The following is an 11,172-nucleotide window of genomic DNA, read 5'->3' on the forward strand; positions in this document are numbered from 1 at the left end:
TGGGTGTTGGGGTTGGTTCTATGCAGAAAGCATGCATGCATTCCAAGACAACATGCTTATTTATCTTGACCAATTCTATATTGCAACCATATTTGGATGCACAGAAAGGAAAGGAAAATGTATTAAGCAGTAGTCGGACTCTAAATGATTTTGAAGATATGGAAATGGCTGTTAGTTTTCTAGATGACTAGTAAGTATGCTACTGGTTTATTTGATCTTTTTTAATTTTATTTGTTGGAGAATAATGTTATCAAAGAGACATCAACATTGATTTATTTATTTCAGCTTTCTACCTTCTTATGCAAGTGTCATGGTTGAGATGATGTGTAATGTCATATGCCTTCAATGCCCCTATTAGAGAGAGGACACATCGTTGCAATATTTTGTGGATGACATTAGTAAATAAGATGGAGTTTGTGGCAATTTGAGAGGAGTTTTTCTTGGATTCATGAGTAGTTTATTTTGTATTTTCTTCTTTGAAAAGTTATGTTCATATTTATGATTACTACTTTAAATTGCCTCACACTTAGAAATGTGTATTTCAACCAGTTTTGTGTATATTTTTGCATAGTCATGCTCAATAAGAGAATCTAAAAATGTTAAGTAGAAAATGTTACAATTTTGGTGTGTGAAACAATAAATATGATAAACTATGGTTTCAATTTTAATGTTTTCTTCAAGCAATTTCAATTTGTGCTACCCTAGTACTAAACATGAATATCTTTTGTATATCTTGCAAGAAGAATTATTTAGTATATTATGTGACTACCCATGAATATTCATCTCAATATCAACATATTCAAGAACGTTGGTTTCATCCACCTTTTTCTATTTGCTAGAGATGTGATAGTCATGTTGAAGAAGAAACATTTGGTACATTATGTGAGTACCCATGAATATTACACTCAATATCAACATATTCAAGCATTTTGGTTTCATCCACCTTTTTCTATTGCTAGAGATATAATAGTCATGCAATAGATAGATTCAGTTAAGGTTTACATGTCAAACCTATTAGCTATGCACAAACGATCATCATGTGAATTTGAATGCTAAAGTATATCCTTGATGCACCTTTTCAATAATACACGGTAAAACTTATTTGATAATTAGATTTTTGGTTGAGATGCATGCAAATCTGCACAATATATCCTTCACAATGTGACTTGCAATAATTAAATTGATAGATCACTATCTATCATGATAATAAGTATGCATGATGGATGATTTAGTTGAGAGTATGTTGAAATGAAGTAGACATGTAGGGTAGTTTTGTGAATAAAGGGATCTTATAAATGAAGTAGACATGTAGGGTAGTTTTGTGAATAAAGGGGTCTTATAAACCCTAAAACATATTGGAGAATTAACAAACTATTACAAATTTAAAATATGAATTGGCAAGATGGGCCTATTGGAAAATTAACAAACTATTACAAATTTAAACTAAATTGGCAAGATGGGAAACAAAATATAGCATCCATGTGTAGTAGTTTTGTGACTAAAGGGGTTTGTGATGTTATGTTAAAGTTTCCTATGAAATGGCAATATAGGCCACACAAAAAGATGTGCTCAGACCAAATTCTCAAAGAAAGGACACAACCGCAAACAACATACTGCACATTTCTTTGTATGGTTGAGTGTGAATTTCTTTGTAATCTTGAGGACATTTTTTTCAAGTTATAATAATTTTAGTATGCATATTTTACCCATATTGGATGGACGTGCTATTATCTTTTTAACATTTTTCATGATTGTAGTCCATGATGTGTGTCAACTAGGAGATCCATGGTGTCTACAACCTTGGTGGGGTCTTTTGTAGGGACATGCATGGATGGAAGAGGATGTCCTTTTGTTGACAACATTTTTTGAGCCATATTTTAAAGAAATCTTTGTCAAATTCAAAAAGTAATTAATAAGTTTTTATCACATCAAGCTAAGCTGAAGGTAATTTGTAATGGGGGTTATCTTGAATGATGGAAGGTACATTGTTGTGCACCTTGACTATAATACTCAATCAAAGATGCTCTCAAGGAACCAAACCAAGTGGTTGAACACAAAAATAGACAAAAAATGCACACAAGAAAAGGAAAGGGAATAAATCCTCAGTATAAGCTAGGACTCCTCTATCGGCAACAAACAAGTTAAATGGAGCAGAGTGTATACACCAAAATGGCTCATCTATTGTAGTATGATCTCAAACTCCTTTCTAAATTCTTTTGTTGGGGTGAGGGCTCATTGATATAGGCTCTCTAAAGGTGCATAGGGACCTCCTCCCATAGGTTGCCACGTTTTGTCTCACAATCCCTTGAAATCTAGCAATTAGGTTTAGGTGAATAGTTGAAGATCCACTCCGCATCAAGAGATTCCTTTGGTGAGGATGTAGAGTGATATCTAAGATTCATTTTATCTAAAGGAAGTAGGCGAATTCGATGGTACAATTCTGAAGTAGACACAGCCTTAAGTGGGGTAGGTTTGTGGGGCCTTCTACAATCAAGGGGCTATCTTCCACCAGAACAGGAGAAGTGTACAATGTCAGGTAGTTGAGCTAAATTGAGGGAATGCTCCTAGTTGACACTTGGTAAATGCTACTAGCTAGTAATGTTTGGCCTAAATAATCATGATGGCAATGTGGCAAGGCCTCCATTACAAGGTGTTCTATTGAAGAACCATTAGTCAATAACCAACCCTTCTAACTTGGTTAGTTTATTATGGTTGGACCAAAGGATCCACTCAATTAGCTAATGACTTAGGTCTTACCCTATGAAAATAGACCTTCAAAGCATTCACTTTGGTTGCACAATCTTAGCTCTAGGCTATAGCAACCCAAGGAGTGAAATTGAATAAAAGAATGGCAATGTTTCCTTATTACAATTGTAAGTGACATTAAATCATGGTGAAAACCATACTCTCTAGTGAACCATGAACCATATTCTCCACACATTCCTTGAGTACTCCACATATTGAGAGAACCATATGATAAGACACTGTTATGTAACCTTCAAAGACTGACCTTTGTTCATTTATGACAAGTGTATGGATGAGGATGAGCTTGAGTACGAAGCCTCTTTACAAGCTTGGCATTGACTAATTTTGGTTGATTGCCATTGTCAAACAAAAATGATACCAAACTCTACTTCACTTGGGCCTTAGTGATGAATAGTGATTCCCTTTGATGATGGTGAGTGTCTAGTAGTAAGGGTTAGGTGAATAGCTAGAGGTCCACCCTGCATCTATGAGATCCCTCTAGCATGGATGTGCATCATCTTTGCAGTTACTAAGGGGTAGGAATTTAGAAGTAGTGGCCGCTCAATTTATGGTTGATAGCATGACCATTTAGTTAAATCATGTGCCTCTACCTATTTGAAATAAGTTCTTAACGTCAACGGCAGGTTTAGCTCCATGTACATGAATTTCTAGGATTTCGTTATGTGAAGCTATATGTTTGTGAACACCATAACCTCCTGTATCCATTGTGGGATACATAAGCTATTGGCATTGGGCAAAATGCAAACTTGTCAACGCTCCAATTGAAACAAGTACCTTAAAGATTGTCATTGAATAGTTCTAAGATGGTACATCATGTGGAGAAGTAATGCTATACATTGTTTGCAAACTAATTTATATATTGATAGCAACCAGACTAGAAATTGGTCCATCAATATATGGATAACCCATGTGAGCATCATTGGAAATTCGTGAAGAGTATTTGCAATACCTTTAGGGGTTAGTACACTTGGTTCCTTGTGTTGAAAAAAAAGGATGTACTTCTCCACAAAGACGATAGACTCGCCCAATTGGTAGCCAAAACAGCAATTTACTAGAGCTGTATAGAACTAAATTACAACAATATGCACTAGTCACGGCTAAAAGTGACAGAGAGACCCTTTTCAACTTTTTGGCTGCCAAAGTTAATACGTTTAGCCGTGACTTCGATGTTGGAACCCCCAAAACACATGGTCACCTCCACAGAATGCTCCATGCCCAAATCAATTCCATCCGAGATGTCTATTGTGAAAGGACCCTCCAATTGGCACTCCTCTTCTACTGTATACCTGGGATGCGCTTTTATGGAACTGTATAACGTGAAGTATAAGTCTTCTTGTCTATGTTGGACGGGATAGTAGATCTCCTTCACTGACTGATTGGTGCGTACCCTCTCTCCTACCCTCACGAATGCATCGAAGCAGTCCAAGCAAAGCTGTCGTCCATCATCGTCCTTAAACAGAGAAGCACGTGGGTCTTGTGGTTCTGCCGACAGGCTCATGGCTACTCCGTATGTTCGCTTGGAGATCCTTGACTGAATGATATCGTTTTGTGTGCACAGTTGAGCTGCTCCATGATAGATCGCACTCCTTGGATCTTCTGGAACTATAATGTCTTCCACTCTATTTTGGAACTTGTCCATTATCTTCTTCCTCAAATAGGGTGACGTAGAGAACCCACCCACCACCATCAGCACTCGCACCCCTTTCACCTCCCTCTCTATCAATTGCAATACCTTATCCACCTCGTCATCAAAAATTATCATTATATCTGCATCCTCCAGTCTCACCTCCCCGTAGTCTTCGGCTACTGTGTTACCCATTCTTAGATCGTGTTCCTTCCACACATCGCTCAACTTGCTGGGAAGTATTAGCTCAGTAGAATACTCATCTCCATCGAACCCCATCTTTATCCCTTGCCACCACCCCAAGATGCTCAGTGTCGTGGATGAATTCTCTCGACAAAATTTCTTGAAACATCCGATCTTCCCACACAGGAAATGAAAGAAGTGTGAGTCCACAAAAGTTCCGCTTCCCATGGTCCCATAGCTCTCCACGGCCTCCTCCACTTTCATGCTTTGTGGATCATCGTCGGACTTCATGTGTACTACTAGGTCGATGGTTCCCCCTCCGATGTCTGCTATTAAAAGCTTGTCTCCTTTCCTCAGTTTCAATTCTCTCACCTCTTGCTGGCAATATACAGAGGTGGCTTCAGGCTCCAGGATTATGTCGAGGACATGGGGACTAGCATCGACTATTGTGCATAGCGGTCCTTTAACCAGCCCAACTTTCTAGGAACACATTTTCATCACTTGTTTAGCTCGCTCATCCCAAATAGCAGGGATGGTTACACACCATTGAACGTCTACCTTCCCAAAATGTTTACCATATTTCAGACGGAGCTCCGTCATTATGAAGTCTGAAATGCACCTGAGATAATCGACAATAAGCCTTTCCACAATGAGATCACCCGGCAATTGTTGGCTTGACATCCTATTACTTTGGTGTGCATCCTCCCCTGCGAGAAAGATCTTGATTTTGGTCACGAAGTACCCAACTTTCTCAGTGATGGACTCTGAAGCATTCATCAGATCGATGTGCTCAACACTAAAATCACATTTATTCCGTGCACTTTGTAGAGTCCTATCTTCAAATGGTCCGCCCTGCAAGCCTTCAAGCCTGAACAAATCCATACGAGTGGACAGATCTGAAGTAGCTTTGGGAATGGTAGATTTCAAAGCTTGGGTAGCTTGAGTAAAATGTACTAATGCTCGCCAGCCCCATTCTTTGAGAAGAAACTTGCCATCGCTATCACACTTATAGAAGAGGCTCGTTTGTGTTTTACAATATGGCTTGGCTCCTGCTTTGCCTGCGTAGGGCCAATCATAAAATTTGAACACCTTATCAGGTTCTAACTTGCGTGCGTAAGTAAAACCAGAGAATGTAGTGCCTAGATCTATGGCTACCACCACTCTTGCATTGGATGGTCCTTGAGCCATTGTGATCCGATACCTGTATAACTTCAAGGTCAACAAGCTCTCTGTGGATGGACTTTAAAGCAGACCGAAGCTTGACACGAGATCAAGTCGAAGCAACTGAAGAATAAAAGGGTCAAACTGACATTTCGATTCAAGCAACGTATGTGCCTGCCTGGCCGTGACTTTCGCCTAGCAACCAAACCAAAGAATGTGAGAGCTGGAGTGATTCTTGCTAATTTTAGAATGACATTTAGAGCTCCTTGAGCTGCTGCTTGTCCGCCAAATGAGCGTGATTTCCATGAGGGAACAAGTGCGCTACAAAAATGAAAAGTGAGAGGCTGAGCAAAGGCAAGTCGCAACCGTAGAGTGAGTGTGAGTTTTAGAAGAATCTGAGAGGTAGACCGTGAAAGATGAATTGAAGCTCCATCAATGCAACCACACTCCTACGCAAATTTGACCAGCCATGTGATCTAGTGAAGATTGGTACGTAAACCTTATCTATCATTTGTGAAGGTACAAGTTACGATGTGCCAACCCATTTCATTTGCACTCGTGACACATCTCGTTCAAGCGCACTACATATTTTCCTGAAATTCACGCTCCCACTACGTTCACAAACAATTGGTTGAGCATATATAAGTTATGGTTGAAATCCAAACATGGTTGGAATCATTGTTAGAAACAAAGTGAATGCCATATCTATCATTCATGAGGCATGCCCCTACCTCACTGAAATGAGTGAGCCCTAACTTGGGGCTAGTAGTGCACACGATACCAGCAATTCGACGTTGGTGGTGGGTTTTGATCCTTCGCATGGATTTTGAGGACGTTTTGAAGCACCACTTGTGTTATTTTGTGCAACTCAAAATTTGAGACTGTGCCAAATCGGAGCGCCATTGCTTCCTCGTCCAATCGTATTTAGCCATCTCGCACTGGCTTTGGCTCCAGTCCCTTCAATGCTCTACCCCAACAATCAATAAAAATGTGCCACCTACAAACTGTGCAACTCCCTTCAACTAGTCAGATGCAAACAAAGGCATTTTGTAGCTCTCAATAACACTCGTCAGATGTAGTTCATGCTGAGGGGCTTTAGTTCACATGGATGAATGTCAAATGCACCATCCACCTCGCTCTAAACTTGCCGTGTGCACTAAGCCTTGGAGGTCGCAAAATTCAAGAAGGGACTTAGAAGGTGAAAAGAAAGAAGGAGATTAGGAGTCTCCATAGAGGAGTTAATGCGAATGGCCCAAAAGTCATAAAAGGGGACCCCAAATCATCAATAGTCTTTGCCAAGGTTGGGAGCAGCAGCCAACCAATGGGAATTTCGAAGAACCCAAAAAATAAATAAAATGGAATTTTCCCTTTCAAGACCAGATTGTCACTAAGGCCTTCTCCATTGGGTAGGCCCAAAAACCGTCCTTTAGTGTATTTTGAACGGGCAAAAATGGAAAACAAGGTGAATACTTAATAGTATTCAATAGGCCCACCCAACGTGACAGAGAGAGAAATTGAGGAGAGAGAGAGAGGAGTATTTTTAATAAAACAAATCGTGTGCATCCTTCTCACAATTCCAAGTAAGACGAACTGTTCGAATGGGGGACAATGTCTCTGTTAGCGGCTCACACTGTAGATTACTATCGTGAGGCTCCTACCCAACACAATCGAAAGGATGACATGATCCAAACAGGTTTAATGATAGCACACGAATAGGAGACCATCGCCTGCTTCATCCGGATGTGGAATATTTCCTTTCACAATGAGACCAATTCCCGAAAGCTTGTACACTATCAGAACATATTGCACATGAGTGTCTACAGAAATTAAGACTCGGATGGCAGACAAGATAAATCCAACCAAAGAATTATCCAACATGCAACTAAGGGTGTGGGGCATTGTACAAGGTGCCCATCATGGAAAACGATGGGTTTGAAGAGCTTGTGCATAGGAGCAGCCTCTACGCTTCTATTTGATACGGATGCGTCAATTTTACGAGCAAAAACCTATGAGCAGGTTTATCCGAGCGTGTTTTTCAAGAGATTTTTAAAAATGTTTTTCTTTAGGAAACATGGTTTTTACACTTTTATTTTCACTAGAACTAGATCCCTTTATCATAAAAATATACAGACTAGTCACTCATTCATTTTTACACAACATAATTTTCTTATTTAGAGACATCCCTTTGTACCCCTGTTATTACCTTAAAAAAGTGTTGATTCCTTTAAGAAACATTCCTCATAATCACTCTCAATGTAATAATACTATGCATATATAATTACTTATTAACACATTTTTATCATATGGCAATATCTTTTTAGTGTTTTTATAGCATATTTATGGACATGTTTCTAAAGAAGTTTAAATTACTATAAATAAGTATTAACTTGGGCTTATATATCACTCTCATAAAATACATGTAATATTTAATACTATATATGAAATATTTTCCAAAATATAACTCCATAGATGTGCTCAAATGGGGTGTTCCGATCAATTTGAGTGGTTGAATGACTATATTTGGACATTGGATATGAAAGTTATGTCACTTTTAAAAGTGCTGTCCAAGGTAGTTTCGCCAGCGAAACTACCTTGGGAGACTTGCTTCAAAGGGGTTTCGCTGGCGAAACTACCTGGATGGCTTGCTTCAATGAGTTTTCTTTGAAGAAACTCTTTCATGAAGATAGGTTGAGAGAGGGTTTTCAATGTCACCCCCTATTAAGTAAAAGTTGTAAGAAGGATCATAAGGGAATTTTCATAGAGAAGTCTACTCTACATGTGGGTTTCTTCAAAAGCCATCCCATTATGCTCTCACCATTCCTACAGATTCACCTAAATATTTTTGTATAAAATAGGCATTGCTATAATACTTTGCATATTTCTAAGTGAAACTATGTTTTCTTCTGATCGATTTTTGCCATATTTATGCATAGTTGGAAGCTTTTTTTTTCCTTCGCTCGGACGCTCGGAAGATTTCGCTCAGAAAATGCTCGTCCCCATTTGATACTATGTAGGCTTCGTGCAATCACAAGCAAGAAGAGATCAGCAATCTCTCACAATGCACCTTGTAGCATAGCTCAACTTCTTCATTAGGATGATTAGCTTCAACAAGCGGTCCAATGCAACAAATTTGCTACCTTGTGATCAATCAAGTCAATATAAATGATGAATGGCCTATTAACTTCTATGAACAATCAAAATAGAGGAATATCGTTGCCTATACTTGGATCAAATCAGCTCAACACTCAGGCAACATTGCAATTATTGAGCAGGAGCTTCTTGACTGCCTCACAAAGGCATAAGAAGGGATAATCCACCACTGCGTCCTCTAGACCGACTTCTAGTAGCTCATTACCAAACTTAGCTTTCACTGCATTCCTCTTGTGCCAACCCACCAACACCTTTGGGGACTTTAGCAAACACGTTGCTCTACCTCCCTTTGTCACATATAACTTCATGCTGAGTACCTTGTCTGCACCAAGATGGTTCATGGTGAAGAATTTCACCATAATGCAAGGATTTGCAATGACAGCACAGTGACTCCCACATGAAGAGAACACCCTCTAGAATTCGGGAGGAATATCCTCAGCATAGAACCTAGGAAGAATTGCACGGACTCTCAGACCAGCAAACGAGAAAAAGATCAGGGTCTGGATGTCTGTAGCCTCCGACACAAAGTGAGAGAGAACCCAAGCAAGGGGAGCAAAGAGCATGAGCACAACTACCTGCAAAAGACAGCCTGCCTCCAGAGCTCCAAGCATGAAGTAAGGAAACGAGCTTCTACCTCTAGTAAGAGTTCCAATAAGTTGACCACGATTGACTACTTCTCACGGCCATCAAAGTAACGTTTCTCCACATACTCAAAGGGTGGCAGCTGGAAGCTTGAATCGGCACGAGCTTTTGCTTTTGCAGGGCCCATCTGAAAGAATGAAATGCTTGAACAAATTTGGAGGTTGGCCTTTGCAAGACGTGATCTATATATCAACGTCTCATATGTTCTTAGTACTAGAGACATCTATCATATGAAGTTGAGAGAAGCTAGCTGAGTCAAAGAGAGTGTCCAACGAGAGACGATTAATGGGAGGTAGTTATAGAGAGCAAGGGTAAGAAGCATTCAAGCTTAACAATCATGATTTCATTCTAAGATGCATGCAAGCATGTAGTTACGTCTAAATAAAGCAAAACTAGAGAAAAGTAATGAGGACTGTCAATTATATCATAATGAAGCACTAGGTGGACCAATGAGCTTATAGTAACACAAAATCTCTTCAAAAATTCCTATTTTTCCTTTCTTATCACGCATCTTTTTCTCTATTAAGGTTTGGGGGAGCATGATTGGAGAAATGTTGATTGTTGGATTCGATTAAGAAATATGGGCCATTCGAGTATTTTTTTGCACGCTGTTGCAAGTTTTTTGCTTTTTTTCAAGAATTAATTAAAATGTACCTCAATCTTGGTCACTTTCAGAAAAGGGGATGTGATTAATTGGTCCATTGTAGGGCAAAGTCAAGTTAAAGTGGAAGAAATGGCCAACAATAAGGAGAGGGTTTGGTCTCAATAATAGAGACAAGAAGCTAGGCCAAGTCTATGGACAAGAGAACGTATATGGCAAGGAGTCTCATAACTCATTTTTAGCAAAGAGTTTAGATGGGTGGGTAGCAACTCCCTTCCCCCTATACTTAGACCCGAATGAGTTGATTGGAACCCTTACTATGAGAGGGTCTAAACTAGACTCCACTTTCTCTTGGCACAACAAATTTGGAGGCATATGGCTCAAAATCATACGAGAGCAAATGCCTTTCGATATCTAGCTCACCTTACACAAAGCTTTGTCCCCAAAACTCTAGGATTTTGAGGATAGGCAAGTTAGATGGAAGGTGTAAGAGATGCTAGTGCTCAATAGAAGGTTTCATCCACCTTTTTGTTATATGCCCACCTGAAAGGAGAGTATGGAAGAAAATTATTTACGAAATCCACTTATCTAGAGTGCAATTTGCTAAGCCATCCTTGCAAAGTTAGGAGACATAATGGCCAAAATTCATAGCACATGGATTATGGTTGATAAAGAATCCCATAAATGAGTCCTTTTTTAAAGATACTAATGTCAACATTTACAAGGCAAGTGGCGGCTCCCTACGGCTCACAGCGAGCCTAAGGTTGCAAGCAACACCTAACCATATAACAACTTCTATGACCTACATAGCTGCATCCATAGCCCACTACGGCTCCAACAATGCCCATGCAAAGCAAGCCCATGGCTAGCGCCAAGCAACCAAAGCTACAACAGCTCAATCATACCCTACAACCAAGGCAGCTCCTCACACCAACGCGGCTCTACCATAGCACTTGGACAAATAAGGCGCCCTCGACTTGACCTCCAATGACATCCAAGCTCACAACAACTCAGCACTCCTCTACAATGACCCGATTGAAGGGCT

General features: G+C 39.7%; 1 protein-coding gene and 1 pseudogene across 1 annotated transcript; both read right to left on the bottom strand.

The window, feature by feature from the left end:
• Window positions 1-3,853: 3,853 nt before the first annotated feature.
• On the bottom strand, window positions 3,854-5,761 carry LOC147899353 (uncharacterized). Its single transcript, XM_087377708.1, has 2 exons — window positions 5,075-5,761; window positions 3,854-4,951 (listed from the first exon to the last, which is right to left on the bottom strand). The coding sequence occupies exons 1-2, from the start codon at window positions 5,759-5,761 to the stop codon at window positions 3,854-3,856; spliced, it is 1,785 nt and encodes a 594-aa protein (XP_087233834.1).
• Window positions 5,762-7,274: 1,513 nt separating this feature from the next.
• Window positions 7,275-9,653, bottom strand: LOC147899354 (glycerol-3-phosphate acyltransferase RAM2 pseudogene; annotated as a pseudogene).
• Between the last annotated feature and the right edge of the window lie 1,519 nt (window positions 9,654-11,172).

The sequence above is a fragment of the Dipteris shenzhenensis genome, chromosome 8, assembly GCF_047967505.1.
Source record: "Dipteris shenzhenensis isolate YYH24624 ecotype China chromosome 8, Dip_SZ_1.0, whole genome shotgun sequence".
In the NCBI taxonomy this organism is placed as follows: domain Eukaryota; kingdom Viridiplantae; phylum Streptophyta; class Polypodiopsida; order Gleicheniales; family Dipteridaceae; genus Dipteris; species Dipteris shenzhenensis.